Here is a 22,063-nt window from a genome sequence, read left to right on the forward strand (position 1 = left end):
CAGCCGTGCGGAGGAATGGAAGCTTTCTCCACCGACAGCACTTGCTAGCAACTTCCCTCTCTGCGGTTTTTCTCTGTCATTCCCTTGATAAAAGAAGTAGAGCTGCACAAATGTAACCAACTTTCACGAATCTCATCTTCACATAAAAACACCCGCCTTTCAAGAAGTGAGCTGCCTGAAAGAATGATGCAGGATGTACTCTAAACTGGGTCATTCTCCACCCAGAGGGCTCGTGGCTCACTCTCCGTGTGGATCCCCTGAGCCATTGGCTTCGAGTGGCTTCGACAGCCCGGGGAGAGAGAAAAATGGGAAACAGCATGCGATCTACCCCGGCGCCTCCCGAGAGGCCTCTGCCTAGCCCAGAGGGTAAGTCTGGCTTCTTTGGCGAAGACGGGGCAATGCGGGTGCTGACAGCTGTTAAAACAGGGCAGTGGGTACGTTGGGCTTCCTCATACTTGTCTCTCTCGCTTTGCTTGCGTTAACATGTTTGTAGTTAAATGTTAAAAAAAGATCCACAATGGTGTCCTGGAAGGATGCCAAATCACTGGCACTTTGCGATGGACCTTCGAAGCAGCTGGTTCGATCCTTTTATTTTTTTAAATAAATTTATTTATTTATTTTTGGCTGCATTGGGTCCTCGTTGCTGTGCGTGGGCTTCTCATTGTGGTGGCCTCTCCTGTTGCGGAGCATGGGCCCCAGGCACACGGGCCTCAGCAGCTGTGGCTCACAGGCTCCAGAGCACAGGCTCGGCAGCCGTGGCGCACAGGCCCAGCTGCTCCGCGGCATGTGGGATCCTCCTGGACAAGGGATCGAACCTGTGTTCCCCGGGGTTGGCAAGCAGATTCTTAACCACTGTGCTACCAGGGAAGCCCTGATCCTTTTATTTTATAGGTGGTGAAACTGAGGCCCACAAAGCAAATGTAATTTGTATATTAGCTATTGGTAGAGTCAGATTTCCAACCCAGGTGGGTCTGGTTCTGAAACCTAGGCTCTTTCGTACCATAGCCTGCCAGCTGTGATATAATATTATGATGGGTATATAATACTATCATGAGTATATGATACTATCATGGGTATATGATATTATCATGGGTATATAATGTTATCAAAGCTCTGCTGGAGTGTTTTCAGTGTAACTTTACGAAGCCAGCCACTAGCCCTAGGAAATCTTCCTGAAAGTAAAGGATCCTTGTGTCCACTGGTAGGATCACAGGGGACAGGCGTTCTAGGGGGAAGGCACAATGTGATGGGTTAATTGAGGATGACAAGAATCAGCTTTTCCCAGAGATGCCAGGCTGAGCCATTCCCCCGAAGCTACAGAGTCTCGTTCAGGGATGGCCCGAGAGCTGGGAGGGGACATCCGCCATGATGATCTAGGCATGTAACATAATGCAAGCATTTATGATATTAGAGATTATAAATTTGAAACTCAAACAATACAAATTAAAAAATAGGAATTTAATTATTAAAATTTCCTTGTAGCTCATGTAAGGCTGAGAGCAAAGCCATCGAGCTCCAGGTTCAGGGGTGCTGGTGGCCACCAACACCCTCTCCTTTATTTCCTAGCAGGACAGTGTGGGTGCACCTGTGGGTCCTTGAGGAGTTAGGAAGGGGATGGTCAGGAGGATGGGTGACCCATCAGTGTCCCCAGGGTGAGTCATGGGGGATTTGGGACACTTGGGCCTCCCGCCTTACATCACAGTACTTGGGGCCTGGTCCCTCCCTCCTAATGGGGGTGACCCCACCTGGTTCCACCATATCCCCTGCAGCACTGAACTGGGTCACGTTCACAGGCACAGACGCCCAGCATGGTGCGTGCCGAGCACAGCTCCCCATGAGCGGAGCGGGGACGGAGCCAGGTGCCATGACGCTACCTGCCACTCACTCCGTGACTTCCGGGGCCCTTCAAAAAGGAGCCGCCTTCTCACTTTTTCCAAAGTGGAGACCCCCAACTTATGCACAGTCTCATGACTCCTCAGATGTCCCCAAGTGACCATGCACAGACCTTCCTGCTCTGTCCCCGGCTCCAGTAAAATGCGGGGCGATTCTAGCAACCCTCCTTTCCAGCTCCTCGATACCCCTCCCAGACAGAAGTGGGGGAAGACAGGAAGAATGTTCCCGGAGGTGGGACCACGTGATTAGCTGGAGCTGCGCCGTGGGCCCCCCGAGCGAGCGGGGGAAGCTTTTCCCTCCGATGCAAAGCTCAGAGCTGTGTGCAGTCCTCCTGCTGCCGTGGGGGAGGACCTGGGCCCCTTCCCTCACCTCCTCCAACCCAGCTCAAGTCTCAGTCTCCTCCTCTGGTCATGGCCACTTCTGGAGGACCGACACTGCCAGGCCAGGGCGCCGGCTCCAGGGCAGGGGAGGCACCGCCCACGAGCCCATCGTGTGTGGTCGCCCCTCCCACGGGGCTGGCGGGGCTGGCAGGGGCGGCATGCTTGAGCAAACCCCATGAAAACACGGGCCTCCAAGGACTTGCCCATTTGCCTTTATTTTCTCAATGCAAATCATCATGAAATAAGTTTCTCTTTTTCCACTGCGTGGGTGGGAGGTCACCTCTAGAGAGGAGGGAGAGGGGTCTCCCCGCCCCTCCGCCCCCTGGTTCGGAGAATTCCCCAGGTCGCACCCAGTGTGTGACCCAGGCACAACCACATCAAGCGCTGGCGGGGGGCGGCTTTTCCACCCCCCGCCCCTGAGAAGTTTCCTTTGCGATCGGTCCTGACTTGATTTCCTCTTTTCTCTGACACCTAGTTGAATAAGGGACAGGTGGTACAGTTGATGCTACATTAATTAGTCTTGATTCAAATGATGTAGAGAATGTGGGTTTTCATGGAACAAGCACCTCTCAGGTAACACTCCTGCTTACTCATTTGACTGGTCTCAAATACCTAGGCGGTCATGCGGGAGTGCATTGCTTTGGGCCAACAAACAATTAGTGCTTCCTCTGACATCAGCCTGAGTGGTGGGCCTGAGGCCCTAGGCCCCGCACAGGGGTCAGCAGGAGGCCAACCTGTGGACTTCTAGACCAACAAGTGTCCTGAGCAGGACTGTGAATGCTTTGGAATACGGGTTTGCCCATCGGTTTTCTCCTAAACTAAGCTTTCAAGAACATTCCTGATTAGTCTGGTTCCCAGAGATGAATATCACAAACCCAGAGAGGTAGCAGGGCTTGATGGAAATAGGGCAGGTCTGGAAGTCAAATGGCCTTGTTGGGCTTCTCGTATTGTCCCCTGGGAGCTACCTGACCACAGGTAAGTCACACAGCCTCCCACGAGGGAGGCTCTCCCATGGAGATCAGAGCGACCCCCCCAGCAGCAATGGCAGCACAAAGCAGCTACCTGATACGTGTGGGCAGAAGAACTTTTTTATTTAGCTCCATTTAAGGCTACCTGATTGTACTAGGCTGTGTCTAAATGGCCTCCCCCAAAACGTTTCAAAGTGATAGAACTGGGGATTCCGTGACTTGTTTCCAAATCATCCCAAACAGCTCATTTTCTCTGCAAATTCTACACATGGTTCAGACTCCTGTTTTGGGCCCGACATAGGCGGTACAAAGTTGAATGAGAGCCAGGGAACTCCCAAGGAGTAGGGAAATAGCATATCTCCACCTTAAGAAGAGCATTCAGTCACATTGCTGTGATCTTTTCCCCTCCCCGTTCCTTATCTTCTTATTGCCCTGGCCGAAAGTGAGATCTCACTGGCAGAGGTGGTGACACAAACCCAGACCCCTTCTGTGCAAGGATGGAAATAATGCTAAACTGTGCATTTACATAGCATCAAGGGTGCTGCCAGGGTGGGTGGAAAGAGGGGCGGGTGGGGCTCTGGGGGAGGAAGAGGGGGCAGGGAACCTCAGAGACAGCAGAATACTTCTCAGAGAGTGGTGCTCAGACCACCTGCCTCCATCCCCTGGGTAATCATCAAAACTGCAGATTCCTGAGCCCCACCCTGGACCTGCTTGTGGGAATCCAGGGGTGGCGGGAGGGAGCCGCACACCTGATTTCGTACAAGCCCCCGGTGCATCTTAAGTCCCCTAAAACTTGCAGACCACAGAGCTACCCCTACACCAGCACACAAGGAGAGAGAGAAAGAGAGAGAGAAGCCAGCTGTCTCCCTAGTGTCTCTCTGTCCTCATTGGTAACATGGGGGTAATTCGAGTTACTTGGTGCTCGGATGTGCCTGCGCATGCCACGTGCTTTAGACACCCTGGATTCTCACACAGTGCAGGGGTGATCCCGATTATCGTTTCAACTTGGCAGTTGAGGAAACTGAGGGACGAACAGGGTTAGTTACTTGCCCGAGGCCATACGGCTGGGATTTGAAGTCAGTGGCCTGAATCTAGTCCCCGCTCTTCACCCACGCATCACGTGCCTGGAGGGGACAGACTTGCAAGAAGCACATGTGTTTTCTGGAGTGAGAGAGAGCGTGGTCACCAGATTTAATGACACAGACACTCAAGCGCCCTTGTGAGGGACACAGACGGGAACCGCGTCAGATCTTTGACTAGATGCAGGTTTCCCATCCGGTCTCACTTACCCCACTGCTGGTACATACTATGGCTTTAGGTGCAACATGATAATTCAACGTTTATATTGAATGTACAACGTTCGTATACTTAACGGATACCATACAAATTATGATTAGTCCATCAAACCCCTGATTTCACATTGCTTAGAAGGGGACTAAAGGTTTTTTGAAACTGAATTTAACATGAAGAGAAATGCTATTAAGTAAGTGGTAGTGTAGGTGGTACTCAGTTGTGACCAGGAGAAGACCAGGTCATCAAGAACGGAGTCTGCGTCCTCTGCTGATAGGTTACCTGGTTCCAAAACGAGGCCCTCAACTTACTGGTTGTGTGTTCTTGGCAAGACTCTCCACCTGGCTGTACTGTCTGAGAGGTCTGCTCAGTCCCATTCTGCCCCATCTGAGTGATGGAGAAGCCAAGAGCTTTCTGGGCCACTGGGTCTCACTTTCCAGCCCGTAATACAGGACCCACAGGTACAAATGGTTCGTGGTAACCAAGAGAACTCAGTAGATCTTCTATCAGGCCAGTCTGCCTAGCCCTGTCTTATTGTTTCGGTGTGTGTTTGGGGGGTGGGGGGTGTATTTCCAGTAAAAGATACTAAAAGTAAGGTCTGCTTTCACCCCTCCCGAGGCCGTGAGTTTGAGCATGACTCAAGGAAATGCAAAAGCAGAAGCTGAACTCACTGGGTTGGTTACTCCTCTCCTGCCGGCGGCACTGAGCTCCTTGTGCCAGCTCTGAAGGCTCCCTCACATCAGCCTTTGTCTCAGCCTGTCAGGGGTCAAGATCAACTGGGAAGAGCCTGGTAACTACGTCTCAAAAAGGCCTGAGTGGCTTAGGCACCCGACTGTGAGCTTGGAAACCCTCATGCTCTCCCCCAGACGTTTTCCTAACATGCCCCCAAGCCTTGGTTCCTTCACCCTTTAAATAAGAATATATGTTCCACAGCATTGTATTGGAGCAAAGGAAGTAAAGAATGGCTGCTTTTGCAAGATGGTTATAAATGGGATCTACTAAAAGGTTTTCAGCATTTTAAAAGAAATGATAATACTACTCTAAGGAATAATAATGCAGAAAAAGGGCCTGTCCTCTTTTGACCACGTAATATTTGTGGCTAGTAAGCTCTGCCTCAGTCTCCTTCCTTTTTTGGATTCATTTCCTATTTTACACTTTTGTGCAGAGTGTCCAATCTGATTCATTTCCGAGTTGAGCTATCACCAATATTTGGTCTCTTGAATTTCATCTTCTGTTCTCAGCAAACGGAGTTTGTTTTTAGAAGATGAGAATATTTTCAAATTTATGGGACTAGAGGCTTTTCAGAATTTAGAACACCACTGGCTGAGACTGGCCTGGATTACGGCATGATAACCCTACCCCGTGCCATAAACATGATACCAGCTGCCACTGATTGAGGCAGGCTCTATACAGACGCTTCCTCATGAGTCCTAACCCAATCAGATGAAGCCCGTTTTGATATTTCCCAGTTTTATACATGAAGAAATCAAGCTCAGATTGGTTAAAAATAAATCTTTCTCCAACTCGCAGAACAATTAAGTTGAGGAGGTGGAATTCAAGCCAGGCCTGATTTATTTCAAAGCCGGTTCTCTCTCCCGAAAATTCTCCCTGGATTCTCTTTTGTCTGCCCTGCACACTATTCTTCACTTAATCTGTTTCCTTATCTTGAGTCTGCCATAATCCCATCTGCTTCCTCTGAGCTCCGCTTCCCTGTATCACTCATTTATCTGACTTAATTCAAAAGCTCTGCTCTCCACAAAGCCAGGGGCTCCAGAAGTCCATAATAGTGTGTTTGAACTTTATGAGCGAACTTAAACTTCCTATCTTGCGTTTATTTCACCGTAGGGACCTAAGCTCAGGGAAGACTTAGCTGGGATCCTGGCCCCCGACCTTGCTTAGAATGGCCGCCCTTCCCACAAAAGTACAAACTGAACTTTCTATCTTCCACTGACTTTGCCTTCTGTTTTTCCAATGCTGGGGAAAAAGGTGATAGGGATGGACCTGAAATCCCTGGCAAATGACCACGCAAAGGCCATAACCTTGAAGCGGAAGCTCCATTGCAAGATTTTCTCAGCAATGTTTGTGTCATAGCTATAAAAAAAATCATTATTACGAAAATTCCATAGGAAACACAACTCTGTTATTGTAAAATTGAAACTCTCCAGCCCCTTAAGCCTGTTTTCCCCGATTGAAACAATTTTTTTATAATGGGATTTTGTTTTTGTTTCTGTTTTTAGCATTATGAAAAGACGGTTGTTCTGTTTCACAGCCTTACTCTTGAATCAGAGATCAAAGGCCCAGCCCCTCTTGTAGACACACAACGTGTTTCAAGTTTCCATTATCGGCACAGATAAATGCTGTGCCTCTCATTTCCACACTTGTTTTTCAAAAGGGGCTGGTTCTGTGATGACCTCCCCACCCCATGCTGCCTGCTGCAGATCAGGTTCCCTTCTCCTGGACCCTTTAAAACCTTAGCCCAGTAGCACTTTCCAAGGTCCTAGTAGCATGGGGACCTCTTCATTTGGTAAACCTGCCTTGGGCATTCTGGGTGGGACAGGACCGGTGCTGGGCTAGGGGCCACAAGACAGCTCCTCCTGAGGTTCACAGCCATTCCCTGATAGCCACACAAATGCAAAAACACACACAACCCTGGCTAATTGCCTCCAAGGAAAAGCCCAGGGCCCAAGAGGGGGTACAAGAGGAGGGCTGGGCCTCTCCGGAGCATCAGACCAGCCTCCCCTCTGGGAGGTGACTTCTGAGTTGATAGAGGTGGGAAGGATGAGAAAGGGGACAGCAGAGTGTAGTTCAGGCAGAGGGAACAGACTGTTCACAGGCTCTGAGGATGAGGGAACCTGGCTGGCTGAGAAAAGCATACAATGGCCTATCTCACAGCTTCAGAGGCAGTGGAGACCATGTTACTAACTGGTCCTTTCATATTTGGGAGCAATTAGTCCAGGAAGGACAGATTTCCATCATGAAAGCATTTTCCAACCCCTCATTTCCCAGACTAACCCACACCTCAGAGGGGAAAATGGGTCCACTCTCAGAGTGGCAAATCAGCCTCAGAACCGGGGCCGATTTACCGGGCAGCTGGTCAAACCCACTCACTGCCCAGCACCTTCCTAGGGCCCCTACCTAACACCGTATCTGCAATTTCGTGCTCTTTTTCTTAAAGAGGACCTCCAAATGTGTATAGGCTTCGTGTCCCACCAAGTCTGGACCCATCCCTTATTAAAACTCAGGACTCCGGGCTTCAAGCCCAACTGCAGTGCCACCTCTAATTATTGGACTGGGCCAGAGCTACACAAGGGAAGAACTCTTTTTATAGCAAAGCAGAGTGTGGGGAGGCCTCCGCACAGGCTCAGGGAAGGTCAGAGGCCTCACTGTCAGCCCTTTCCCGGCGACTCCACTCCTTCTCATGAGCCCTCCCTGCTTTCACTGACTGTGGCCACCGTGAATCACTTGATTTCCATCTCACTGCCTGTGACTCAGCTTCCCCAAGTGAACAATCTGTCTGAGTGCGCTCTTCCATGGTGATCACTCGTTTCTCATTTATTCTTATTCATCCTCATACTTAAGCTCTCTTTCGACTTAGTCTGATAGGGGACATGTGAGTTGGAGACTACAGGACATGTGGGCTCTAAGGGGCAGGGGCTAGAGGTCCCGCATGAGGGTGTCTGGATCCTAGAAAGTGGCCACCAAGCCTGAGGTGCCCAAGTGCTGGCTGGGGTGAAGGGGGCGGGGAATGACCCCTCCCCCCATTAGTGGCGTATTCTCTAGAATGTGAGCTCCGCGACAGCAGGGAGACTTGGCTTGCTTTGTTCGCCATGCTTGGCCTACAGTAGGTGCTCAATAAATAACTGGCAAATGAATGAATAAATGGTATGTTACCCAGAATTTTGAGTTCAGATGCCCAGCAAGCAGACAGACTGATCAATGCAACATCCCAGCAAACAGTGACTGAATTTGCCAATTTGTAGGATATGCTATTTCCCCAGAGACATAGCCCGATATTCCCCTGCAGCTAAGGGATCCGAATTACGGCAAATCACTAAGGCTGTGAAACAAGGCTTTGTTTAGTGTCAGAACGTGACCTCTCATGCTATCTCTTTATCTGTGGTCTACAGTAAGCTGTAGTCACCTGAACCAGAATGAACGAGAGAGCATGCTTTCCTTTTCAAAACTTCACCAGAATTACTTTCAACATGTGTATGATGAGTACTTAATATTTCTTTCACCTTCCCTCCCCAGCAAAAGTCCCTATTAAGTAGACTCCCGACACGGTACCTTCCATTCTACAAGGAAGAAGGGCTTTGTTGAGCTTCAGAGTTAATATCTCCTGACCCTGGTGGGGCCTCAGAACTCACAGAGCCTAAGCCCAACACCCCAACCCTGATACGTTGCAGACATGGGGCCCACAAGCCCCAAGGAGGGTACCTGAGGTGATGGTAATAAGATGGGATGTTTTCACAGCATCTCATTATTCATGGCTGCTGCTACATACTTTCATCTTATCTCATAAAAAAAATCCTGGAAAGAGGTATTATTAGCCCCATTTTAAAGATGGGAAAATCAAGGCTAGGAGGCATTCTAGGACTTGCCCAAGATTATATGGATCAGTAGACACAGGGGCAGACCATGGAGTCAGATCTTACGACCTCAGCTCAAGGACCTCTGGATTCCCATTTCTCAGATGAGAACGTCAGGGCCAGGGCAGGCTTGATCATGAGAGTAGGTCACCTGACCCTCTGGGTTCCTTCAAGCATCCTGTCTCACCATCCCTGAAGAGAGGAGGATCAGCTGAAAATTGCTGTTTCAAAACAATCAAGTGTCTTTAGCTGAAAAGTCCCCAGGAAGATCTTACCTCTGCCTCTACATCCCCTTTGCCTTTGTTTCCCCAGGACTGGACAGCGACTTCCTGGCTGTGCTGAGTGACTATCCGTCTCCTGACATCAGCCCCCCGATATTCCGCCGTGGGGAGAAACTGCGTGTGATTTCTGAGTGAGTGAGCTTTCCAAAACTTCTACAAAGCCCCCAAAAGAAGAACTCGATTTTGGTGGGAATCATTAGATTTTAGCTATAGCTGTCCATATCCACGTGGGCCCTGGTCCTGTTGTGAGGTGAGAAATTTGGCCCATACAACAGGCCTTAATGCTTAATCCTCCTTAGTGCTGCCAGTACTCTAGAGCCTTCCATGGCTCCCCATTGCCTGATGGATAAAATTTAATTCCTTAACTTGGCTTTTGAGGTGCTTTATGATCCAACGACTTCTTCTTATGTTGGCCTCATCTCCCAGACACAGACAGGGTTGATATTATATATTAGTGCAGACTCAGAAAGAGGACACAGAGGTCTGAAAAAAACTTCTGATGATAAACAGAAAGGTATTGCCTTCTAGCCTGTTGTCTCTCCATGATTTGAAATAGGCTATAAAAGAAATAGGGGCTCTGAGCACCTTTTATTTAGATCCTCATTGATGTAGACATGTGAAACTATCTTGGTTAAATCTCAGGGTCTATTTCAGCATAGCAAACATTTATTTTTAAAAAGCCTCCAACTGTGGAAGATCAGCTGGAAACATCATCTGCTCATCCCTGAAAGGTGGCTATTGCCAACTTGTGGGAAGATTTCCTGTTAGCTCAGAATGGGGGAGATACACTTAAAAACTAAATTTTCATAGGGAGAAATTCCAGTTAACATGGCCATTGACAGACCTTAAAAAAGGAACATCCCAATGTATCCCAGGTTAAATCTGATTACTCTCTTCATTCGTTCATTCACTTTGACACTCCCCTATTCACTCTTTTTTATTTGTTCTTGTCCTTCTAGTGAAGGGGGCTGGTGGAAAGCCATTTCCCTTAGCACTGGTCGAGAGAGCTACATTCCTGGAATATGTGTGGCCAGAGTTTACCATGGGTGAGTACATTTCCAAAATAGCATCAATAAAGCATAATCTTTATGCAAGTGACTCAGACATCTGCATAGAGAGATCCCAGCCTGGGACAGTGGAAAGGAAAGTATTGGTTCGAGAGGGTCACTTCTACTCTCAGCTCAGTCCCTAAGGAATGGTGCGACCTTGGGCTAACCTTCCCCTCTCTGAGACTCGATTTCCTCAATAGTAAGACAAATGATGGACCTTGCAGCTCTAATGCGGTGTTCCTGTAGCAATAAGGATTCAGGAACTGTGACCACAGGATGCAGCAGCCAAAAGTCAGTCTAAGTTCAAACCCTGCCTCTGTCACTTACTGGCTGTGTGACAGTGGGCAAGTTGTTCAACATTCTAAGAATCAGTTTCCTTTCCTCACGCGTCAAATAGAGATCATAGTATAGAATGATAGGAATAATAATATACAGTAATGGGACCAAAGTCTAGGGTTGTTAGGAAAATGAGATAGGATAATACATGGAGATCTCTTGAAACCATGCCTGGCTTTACCATCAGCACTCAATACGTAGTAGCTACATTCTTACCAAATCATATCCAGAACACAGAGAACAGGCTCTGACAAAAATGCTTACGTACCCAACCTGACAAATGGAGAAGTCAAGCAGAAAAGGAGACCCTTTAAATAATCGGGCACAGCAGATGAGAAAGCAAGGACGTTGCTTTCCTCTGCAGTTGTGACATGACGGGTGGCCCTGGTGGCCAGCACATCCAGGCCAGGACAGGTGTGTCTCAGCCCTGCTTCCTTGGTGGGGCCTCGCAAAACTTCCTTAACCTCCTTGAGCCACAGTCTCCTCATCTGTCGAGCTACCAAGGCAAGACCTTGGCATATAGGAAGGGAGAAGGGAACTCCACTTTCCATTTGAGGGATCCAGAAATAACTTCCTTACAGTCAGAGAAGGACTCTGCATGCCACCTGCTCACCTGGGGAAGCAGAGCAAACTGCCTGAATATTTGAAGCATAGAATTCAGCGCAATTCATTGCAGTGTTACTGATTTTGATGATGAATACCCAAAATTGGCTCTGTGCTTAGGATGACGAAGCTGAGCGGAGGTGGGGCAGTAGCTACTATGAGAGTTATGTTCTGAAAGAGAAGTGAGTCATGGAACTCTTCTCATCAGCTGTGTGTCATTGATCCATCCATTCACTTAGCAATCGTGCATGGATACCTTCATGTTGAAGATGTGGCGCTGAATGCTGGCAGGAGCAGGGAGTGAGGAACCCAGATGAATAAGATGTAATCCTGACACTATAGCACTTCCAATCTAGCAGATGCAATAAATGTTCTTAAAATATATAACAGGAAGAGAGGCGTTGCAGCATAGCGGCTATGGAATTCGAAAAATGCATCTCAATTCTAGCTCTATAAGTTGCAACGTGGGTAACTTGGATAAATTACTTAATCGCTCTGACCTGCAGTATCCTCATCGGTGAAAGAGAGATAATACTACCTGTCGTAGGGGGTTAATATGAGGCTTAGATTTCAAGTGCTTAATATGGTATGTGGCCGATAATTAGTATTCATGCATGGCTGTTGTTACTGTCATTGTTTTATTGTCTTCATATTCATAAGTGGAATTTCATGTAAGGACTTGAAAGGATGAATGTCATGTATGCTGCAATAATTAATATGCCATATACTATGGAGACCTAAGGGAATAGTTGAAGTATTTGGCCGAATATGGTGTCATCATGATCTTAGTAACAAAATCTTTCTTGGAGACCAGTACATAAATAAACGGTATGGGATGTTATGCCTGCATGTCTTCTCACACACGGTGCTTCAGGAGCCCTCAGCCAGCCCCGTCAATGGCCCGCTTTCATGCCACAGGGAATGTTAAAGAGTGAGAAACAGCAGAGTGTTAATATTGGTCACAGCATGCACTCATCCAGACGTGTGATTGAAAGCCAGGGCACGTTCATTGAAACAGAGTCAGTTAAAAAAGGATGTACAATTGCTTCCGAGTACACACCAGCCAGCTGCTAACAGCATTTCCTTCCACGCTGAGATCTGGCCCAGCCTGGTCTGAAAAACGAGAAGGGCCCTTCCCTTTAGAACACAGATTCCTTTGTGTCCCGAGCTGCTTTCTAAAGCGTATTCAAAGTGCCCACTCTCCTCTGGAAGGTGAACATTACATTGAAAAGCTGGACTACAGTATTACAACTGCTTTTTTTAATTGTTAAGTGAAAAAAAAGCAAGAAACGTATGGAAATGCATCATGCAATGACAACTGAGTTTAAAATATCTTGAAAAGAGAAGACAAGGAGGAAATAGAATGAATGCAAGGTGGGGCATCACGTGGTGAAATTAGGCACCACCATTTTTTTCTTTTTTCTTTCCTCCCTCTCTCCTTCCCCCTCCCTTCCTTCCTTCCTTCCTTCCTTCCTCCCTCCCTCCCTTCCTTCTTTCCTTCCTTTCTCATGTTCATTCATTCATTCACTCACAGATATATACCAAGCTTGATAACCTGGACACAAAGGCAAAACCTCAAACGACAGACACAGTCCCTGCCCCCATGGGTGGAGGAGCCGGGTAGTCAGAGTATCAGGGACATAGACATTAAATAAACTACCAAATAGGTCCCTTATCACATTTTAGGATGCTTTTATATAATACGGAATGGGCACAATGCAGCTGGCATTTGAGAAACAGGATAAGAAAGATGCTTTGTGCATCTCTGTGTCCTAATTATCCAATGTAACACCTGGCTTGCAGTGTGTACTTGGGAATTTTATTTGAAAGATTAAATGAATGAATGAACTGTTGATTGCCTTGCTCTTTTTTTTTTTTTTCATTCCAACAGAGGGTTTTATATTAGCTGGACCTGGATCATTTCTGCATCCCTCCTGTCTTTCTTGGGGGAGGGTGTATTCAGGATACTCATGGCTGTCTTTCTTCTCCCCAGCTGGCTGTTTGAGGGGCTGGGCAGAGACAAAGCTGAGGAGCTGCTGCAGCTGCCAGACACGAAGATCGGCTCCTTCATGATCAGGGAGAGTGAGACCAAGAGAGGTGAGCAGCCTCTAATTCATCTTTCCGTACGTGGGTCAGACATGCAGGCTTTGCTCCGGGCTGACTCATTCACTACCTGGCTCAGGTTCCCTCCTCCTATGAGGCATGCAAATCACTCCGGCGCGGTGAGCTCCCAACAGCCCACACACCATCAGTGCGGCCAGCACCGAAGAAGCCGGGGGCAGTGACCTGGGGCGGGGCGGGGGGGGGGGGGCGTCGCTGGCGCAGGCTCTGACCCACAGCAGGTCTGGCAGACCTGTTGTGTTCTTACTACACAGCAGACCTTCATTCTTAGTCCTGGCTGTGCCCTACAATGAAATCAGGCAGCTTAGAGAATCGGGACCAGCAGATTCGCCATGACCTTCACTGTTTTAATTTTCATACATCCTACGCACTAAATAATTCAGTGAAAAAGAAATAGCCGGGCTTCGTCATGGTTCGAAGCAAGGGTCCCGAACTCTAGTTTGGCCTGCGTGAATTACTAAGAAGTCACCTCTTCTCTCTAAGCCTAAGTTACCTGCTTTATAACATGGGATTAATAATAGGAAAATACTTGGCAGGTGTCTGGAATGGCGTATACACTTAAGCTCGCAGAAGCAAAACATTAATAGCCTGGGCTTACTCAGGCTAACTGAGAATTGACATTAACTTCTTAAATATAGAAAATACTTTCAAGGTCTTAGCCTGCTTCCTGTACGTTCGCTATCAAAGAAGAGAAAATGTGGTATGTGAGACTATTTCCCGTGCACTTATTAAGCACCAGAGCTACCTGGTGCCGGATGGAGCCCTCCACCAAAATGGGCACCAGCTTTCCTTTGGGGAAGCAGGGACCACATATATGTGGATTAAAATTTTTAAAAAAGCCAGGAACAGCTTTTCTCTCCAAAACCTGAATAAGCCGGGTAAGAGCAAAAGCAAAGCAAAGGCAAAACTTCCTGTGCAGGTCCCAGGGATCTCCCGAGGCAGGAGACCCAGACTCCGGCATGGCCGGGGCGTGGCGGGGGACGGACCCAGTGTGAGTTGCCAGAGCTGATCTAAAAATAATCAGGCCGAGCTGCGGCCGAGCTGGGGCCCAGGTGGGGGGCCCAGGCCCTGCTCCCTTGGGTATGCAAAGTTCTCTTAAGTTTCCACCTGCTACCCTTGACCTACTCACCATACTTCCAGTCCCTGCTGACATTACCGGAAGACACAGGCTGAACTGACTCACAGGGCGGGCCTGGGACAGAGCGGCGAGGGACGCCCGCCAGAATGCTCGCAGGCCTGCTCTAGGGGGACAAAGTGGGGCTGCCACTTCCAAGCTGTGTGCCTCAGGCTATTTCACGCAGTGCTCGAGCCTCAGTCTCTCCGTCTATATAGTATTTGAGAACAATACCTCCCAGAGTCTTTCTGAGAATCATCAGAGACGTTGCTATGGAATAGCTCAGTACCCAGCCCAGCACATGCAGCAAAAACTCAGCAAGTACAAGTGCCCCTCCATCTCACTGCTTCGCCAGCCTTTTCACTCCTCGAACCTCAGAAGACAGAGCAGGAAGGACTCTTAAACATGACCTAAGCTCAATTCTCTCACTTTCCATTTGGGGAAGTCGAGGCTAAGAGAGGTAGTGGCAGGTGCTCACCCAAAGTTCTACTCTGATTAACCCATCTTGGGTCATTACTCTCATGGTGCTGAAGGAGACAAAACACATTTCATGTTGCCTAGGAATACTCAGAAAAATGTCTTAACTGCCACAGTTCCTAAATTTCTGAGAACACCAAGCATAAGTCAGAGGCAAAACGGACCAGGAAAAGGGGGCATAACTGTAAGGGCCCCTCAACTGTGTGATGGAGGAAAACGACAGCACAAATACCTTGGAGTGTGAACTTGGGAAAGACTCAAGAATGACCGCAGATCCGGGATGTACAGGATGCAATCCAACTCTAGTCATTTCATTTGGTCTAAGGACCCACAAAAGGATGTGGAAGCCCCCAGAATGGTAACTCACAAAGCAAAGACTTATTCCTTGCATTTGAACACCAGCATTGCAACAAGGTTAATGCAACTGGGCTGCTCAAATACTATGCTCCTGGGGTCTCTAAAGAGTGAGCTACAACCAAGCAGACAGGGTTTGAGCAGCCGTTGCTCAAAACACAAAAGCATGTGTCTGGGTACCACCATCATATCACAAGGCTGAGAAGGTCTCTCTGCCTCAGCGGTGGTGGGCTCCTTAGCTGGCGGCCCTTGGGTGGGGACACATGGAATGCCACTGACTCGTCCTTCACTTCCTGCAGGTTTTTATTCGCTCTCGGTTAGACACCGGCAGGTGAAGCATTACCGCATCTTCCGTCTGCCAAACAACTGGTATTACATTTCCCCAAGACTCACCTTCCAGTGCCTGGAGGACCTGGTGAACCACTATTCTGGTAAGAAACACTCCATTGGGACCAATACATGACGTCCCTCTTTTCTAACTGCCCCTACCCCGGGCACTCAGGCTAGGCTGCACACGGGTCACCAAGACATGCCAGGTGGTTTACTTTGCTCTCTTGCCCATCCTGGCTTCTTCATATGCTCTTTTCTTTTTAATTCAGACTGCAAATTTCAGGCTAAAACAGACTGAATGTGTTGGCTGAAGTAAAATGCAGCCAACCTCAACTTCACCCCCTCTCTACCTGTAAGTGCAACGAATTAGGATGCCCCTACATTCACAACCACAGACAGTCTGCACTTCCTTAAGTGGACTGTACGCTTGGGCCTCCGGGGCTTTGCTCTGAAATGCCGCTCATTTCCCCTTTTCTGCATGTCAAAATCCTCATCAACCTTCAAGGCCAACAGGAAGCCACTTCCTTGATGAAGCCCTAAGAGTCAGAAAACTAATGGTCTGTTTTCTCTGCTCTCCTAGCATGTCAGGTGTTTTTCTCCCTAGAACTCTGGGCGTCCTGCCCAGTGACCTAGTTAACTGTGTACTGGTCTGTGTTTCCCAACAAGCTCTTAGACACCAGGGATTATACTTTGTTCATCCATATGTCCTCCCTGGGCCCAGGAGAGAAGTCCAAATGTTTCATGCTGACCAGGATGGGGCGCATCCTCCAGGATGGCGGAAGCAGAGTGGGGTTTGATGGAGGCGATGATACAGTGTGCAGAGTTGGAAGAGGACCTTCGTGTTAGATTGGGAAAGGCCTGAATGCCAGGTCAGGAGTTAGAGTTTTATCCTATGGAAAAGGGAGAAATAGTAAAAAGGTCGCTGCATTTCTAAGAGTTGGCTCTGGAACCTTCTTGTGTTCATATCCCAGATCTGGGCAACCTTGGGCTGGCGGTCCACCTTTGTGCCCACATTTCTCCAGATAAGGCAGGTGCTGACTGTTCCTACCGCGCGGATGCTGTGAGGTCCGCTGAGTTAGAGCACGGAAAGTGCTGACGAGAGCGCCGGCCACTCAGACGTGGGCTCCTGCTATGTGAGCCACTGTTCCCCGGCCAGGAGGGCTCCCTCCTCCCTGCTTCTGCCTTGTGAAAGGGAGGAAGACAGAAGCTGCTTTCCCTTTGTAAGCATCTTCCCCCTTCTGGGCTCAGGATGTCTGACCCCACACCCTGGCTTCTTTAGGATGTGGGATCTTGAAGGGCATTTCAAGGTGAAAGGAGGAGTCCACGGGGCTGGGTTATCACACCTGGCCTGGGAGAAGTGCAGGTCTGGAAGGAGGAATGGCCCCTATGGAAACCCAGGCCCAGGCTCCGGTATGGGCTCCGTGAGACCGTGGGCAAATACCTTCACTTCTCAGAGCCCCGGATCCCCATTCACGGAAGGTGGATGAGAGCAGCGCCCCCTGCAGGTGGTTGTCATGATTATTGAACACGAAGGTGAACGTAACATGTTTATCACAGCCTGGCACGTGGCGGATGCAAAATAAATGATAACAAATATTACTCCCATGATACCCCAACACCTAGCAGCTTAGCTAAAAATGAAAGAGGAAGGGAGTCCTGGAAACAGTCAGCTTTTACTGATCATGAGTCAAACTTGGTTGTGGTATTTGGCTTTTAATAAGAATCTTCTGAGAGGTGTGGTGACCATAAGTTTTGCATAGACAAAAGCAAACATGAAAAGGATGCTGGCCCAGCAAAGATTTTTATGGACCAGGAGGTCCACACGGCTTCCAGGCCGCAGACGCTCGAGGATCTCACGCCAGCGCAGAAGCAGCGCCTTCCAAAAATGCACCCCTGGCCATCGCATCAGCATAGGGATCGCAGTCAGCAGTCACCTCTGCGAATGACTGAAAAGGGTCTGGATGGAGGCCTGAAAGGCTTCCGGTGCCTTCAGGACCTCAAGGTGGGAATAATGTGTCCAATTTATGTCCCACCAGGTTCTTCCTAAAGGCGCAGAATCAGAGAAGATGTGCGCTAAGCGACGTGAACAGACAATTTTGTTTTATGAGTTACTTATATTTATTATCCTGTGCTCTTGGGAAAATTATTTAATATCTCAGAGCCTCAGTTTCTGCATCTATAAAATGGGGATTAAAATGCCTCATAGGATTATTGTTAGGACCAAAAAAAATAATGCCTGTGAACTGGCTGTGATCCTGACCCCAGGGGCCTTGTTTTCTTCATTCCCCAAATGGATGTAACAGTACTGATGGCCCAGAGTAGCTCGGGGTTCCCTGAGCTGGCACATGCCACGCTCGCCCAGCACCGGGCTCAGCCTACGTGCTCAGAAGCGTTCGTCCTCTTCTTCTTTGCCAGAATGTATTTCTCAGCCTAAGTGTTAACCTTGCTAAGGAAGGAGGTTCCCCCGCCTGTGCTATCTCCTGCAGCTGGTTTCTTTTGTCTTTGTGTCTGACTCAGTCTCCTTTGCCTCCTAATCTGGGAGGGCGTTTCAATTTCCAACCTGTGACAGGTAATTATTGCAGATTCACATCCAGTTAAGCTCCCTGTAACCTCAGGGTCCAATCTCACATTTCTCAGTGTGAGCCAGTGTGGGCGGACAGTTGAGTTCACGGGGAAAATCACATGGAGACGCAGCATTGTTGACTGCCACCCTCTGACAGCCTGGGCTTGCTTCTTCAGCTACCATTACCTTTTGTTCTTCGGCAAGGACACCCCAAGAGCTGCATCAATAAGCTGGGAGGTGGAGCCTGCCTTAGGGGCGATGAGCTTCCTAAACCCTGGTGATTTATGTGCTCGGGGCTGGGGTGGCGTTGTCCTGAGAGGCCAGTGGCAGCTCACATCCTTGGCCACCTCATCTCCCCCAGGACGTGAGACCCATTGCGCTCTTCGGCCTCAATAGGGCCACACAGAATCTCCTCTGTCTGTAAGAACACCTGAGCCCAGCAGGCTCGAGTCTTTCTCATGATGTCGTGGGCTACGGGAAGGCTTCGAAGAGACGGAGGCTCTACCTTAAAGCTCCTGGAAAGATGGGGGACCATGGAAACTCAGCTATGTCCTACTAGCAGAGGGATAAGAGGAAAGGATTTATTTAATTTTCATCCTCTTTGTATCTAGGGTAGAGAAGAGAGATGTTTCTTCCTTTTTTTCTTCGTCCATTTTCTCCATTTGCCTTTTATCTTTTTTCTCCTCCTATTTCTGTATCTTTTATCCTTTTTGTTCTGTCTTTGCTTCTTCTCCTCCCTCCCTCTCTCTACCTCACTCCCTCCTTCTCTCTCCATCTTCCCCCCTCCCTTCCTTCCTCCCTTCCTTCCTTCCTTCCTCCCTCCCTCCCTCCCTCTCTCTACCTCACTCCCTCCTTCTCTCTCCATCTTCCCCCCTCCCTTCCTTCCTCCCTTCCTTCCTTCCTTCCTTCCTCCCTCCCTCCCTCCTCCCTCTCTCTCCCCCTTCCTTTCTGTCTTCTTTCCTTGTTTCCTTTATCTCCCTTTCTTCCTAAAGATGCATTAGCCCCACCCATGCTGTACTGAGCCCCTTCTGTGTGCTGTGGGGGAACACACATTGCACACATCTCCCCCACCGCCGCGCACACAGGAGGCTCACCTGAAGCGGATGGCCCTGCACCTTGCTGTGAAACCACTGAGTCTGGGCCCTCATGCGAGTGCTCTGCCAGCTGTTCTCTCTTGGTAGCACAGTCCCCTCATCCAACAATTGAGGAAACAGGTTCAGAGAGGGTCAAGGTGATTCACTATCTGGGCGGAGCTGAAACTCAAACCCAAGTTTGGTGGATTCTGGATCCTAAACCCTTCTCTTTACTTGTGTCAAGCCAAGCACGGTGTGTACCCAGGACACGTTAATATTTCTTCAACAGGTGGGCACGTGACTCTCAGCCCCTCTCAGATCTCAGCCTCCATTCCCCCTTGTGAATATCCAGGGCCCCACACCTCACACTGGCCGGGGCATCCCACAGTCGCTGACTGGTTCTCTGCTTCCCTCCTCAGAGGTGGCCGACGGCCTCTGCTGTGTGCTGACCACGCCCTGCCTCACTCAGACCACGGCTGCCCCAGCAGTGAGGGCCCCCGACGCACCTGTCACCTTGCGCCAGAAGACCTTCGACTGGAAGAGGGCGTCCAGGTGTGTGTCTGCGTGTGTGTGAGTGTGTGTGTGTGTGTGTGTCCTCCATGAACAAACGTGTAAGCCCCAAACCAGCACGTGAGCCTGGCACATGAACACCATGGCCAGTTACCGCTGGCCCTGCTAAACCCTCGCTCTGAGCAGATGCAGACCCCAGGAATCCCACTGTCCCCTGGGAGGCAGACCCAGCCTCAGGCCTCATGCCCCGGGTGGCATGGCCCTAGCAACTCCCCGCCATGGCCTCAGTCCCCGCAGTTGTGCAAACATTTATTGAGCCCTCCTTTGGTGTTAGCTGAATATTTTCTAGCTGAACGATACCATCTTGCTTTTTTCTAATTGTTAGTATCCTAACAATTAGAGAATAACACACAAATCAATCTTGTACAAATTTAATATTAATGTAAACTTAATCTTGAAGGTAAACATACAAGCAAAATCCTAAGGCAACTTCATTTTTTTAAGGGAAAAAAAAATCTTCCCTTATTTGTTCTATTTGATTGTCAGCTATTGCATTTTTAGGGGTATCTGTAGTTGGAATTATCTGTAGTTGGGGTTATCGTATTAATTAAACACCGATCCAGACATCCCATTGGCAAATTCAAAGAAAATCAGTCATCAGAATTGCCTGGGAAATGAATAAAACAGCTCCTCCTTGTAAATATCATGAAGAATATTCATTAAAATTTATAGTTGGAAGTTTTAGCCATCCAAGGAAATGGCAGTTCAGAGAGGTTGAGTGATTTCTCCAAGATTACACAGCCGCAAATGCAAGAAGCAGAATTAGAATGTTAGATATATATTAACCAGGCTCTTCATTTGTTTTTCTACCTTTTCTCATTCTTTTGTCCTCCATCCCACTATGTCCCTCTCTTTTGCCCCTTTCTCTGTCCACTTTCTGCCCACTCGCAGACGGCAAGATGACCCGGAGGGGGCTGAGAACCCACTCAGTGTGGACGAGTCCCTTTTCAGCTACGGCCTTCGGGAAAGCATCGCCTCCTACCTGTCCCTGACCGGGGATGACAGCACCTCCTTCGATCGAAAGAAGAAAAGCGTCTCTTTGATGTACAGTGGAAGCAAAAGAAAGAGCTCTTTCTTCTCGTCAACGCCGTACTTTGAAGACTAGCCCGAGAACAGACACCATGGTGTTTGCACAAAGTAACAGAGGTTCAAACTGTCACCTGGGATCTTGCAGAAAGGCACGGTTTCCTGGTCCCTGGGGAACCCCACATCTTCCAGAAGCCAAGAGAAGCCACATGGAGAATTGAACTCTCATCTTCTCTATCTGCGTCATGACAAAGGGAACCCCTCTCTGGCATTTGATCAGGCACATTGCAAAATGTGGACTCCTGGCATCTTCAGGCGAGGGTTCAGAAGAGCCCTGCGTGTGTGCATGTGCACGCCACATTTGTGGGAAAGACAAAGATGCTCTCTCACAGGAACGTGCCCAACCAAGGACCACTCTCCAACACACCGCCCAGGTGGACTCACTCTGAGGTCCCTGAAGAAAACCTCTGAATGAGATAAGCCTGAGAAGAAGATGAGCCAGAAACTGTGGCCTGGCAGAAAGTCTGGGTTTGCAAATTGATCTCCTGCATTGAACTTTTGTAACCAATCTGTAAAGAGACCTCTGGGATATGGCTCCTCTCTTTTTAAGGGAGTTCAGTGACACTAAATGCTAACCTTCCTTACGAGCCCTGAATGGGGAGATCCCTTTGGGCTTCTCGTTCCAAAGCTACGTGTGCAGAAGTCAGATGGCCTCCCTACTTCTGCTGAGACCACGAGTAATGGGGGAGGGGGGCGGCTGCTGACAGTGAAAGCGCGAGGGCAGGCCTGGCACTGCGCAAGATTTCGAGGTCGCCGACCACAGCTCACAGTACAGGAAGAGCTTCCCTGGGGTGCTGAGATTCTTGTCTATATTAATGCATCAATTACTCATTCATGACAGTGACTGCCAGAAGCGGCACTGTGTTAAGTTCTGTGTAAGGTGTCAGGTCAAAAATATGTATATGTGTGTGTGTGTGTGTGTGTATATATATATATATATATATATAGAGAGAGAGAGAGAGAGAGAGAGAGAGGGAGAGAGCGAG

General features: G+C 48.8%; 2 protein-coding genes across 3 annotated transcripts in view; one reads left to right on the top strand and one right to left on the bottom strand.

Annotated features, from left to right (window-relative positions):
* The window catches only part of TG (thyroglobulin), a gene marked incomplete at both ends in the record, with an annotated part of 242,150 nt that overhangs the window by 67,937 nt on the left and 152,150 nt on the right, over positions 1-22,063 (bottom strand). The gene's annotated exons all lie outside the window — the stretch shown is intronic.
* Positions 291-21,096, top strand: SLA (Src like adaptor; the record flags this gene model as incomplete). Of its 2 annotated transcripts, XM_082674951.1 has the most annotated exons (7): positions 291-366; positions 9,433-9,532; positions 10,361-10,447; positions 13,383-13,486; positions 15,755-15,886; positions 19,841-19,973; positions 20,883-21,096. In XM_082674951.1, 7 exons carry the CDS (start codon positions 306-308, stop codon positions 21,094-21,096), a joined length of 831 nt encoding a protein of 276 aa, XP_082531077.1. The 2 variants fall into 2 exon arrangements, with proteins under 2 accessions (XP_082531077.1, XP_082531078.1); XM_082674952.1 differs by lacking the exon at positions 15,755-15,886 and having other exon boundaries at positions 306-366.

The sequence above is a fragment of the Grampus griseus genome, assembly GCF_964374135.1.
Source record: "Grampus griseus genome assembly, chromosome: 17".
NCBI lineage: Eukaryota > Metazoa > Chordata > Mammalia > Artiodactyla > Delphinidae > Grampus > Grampus griseus.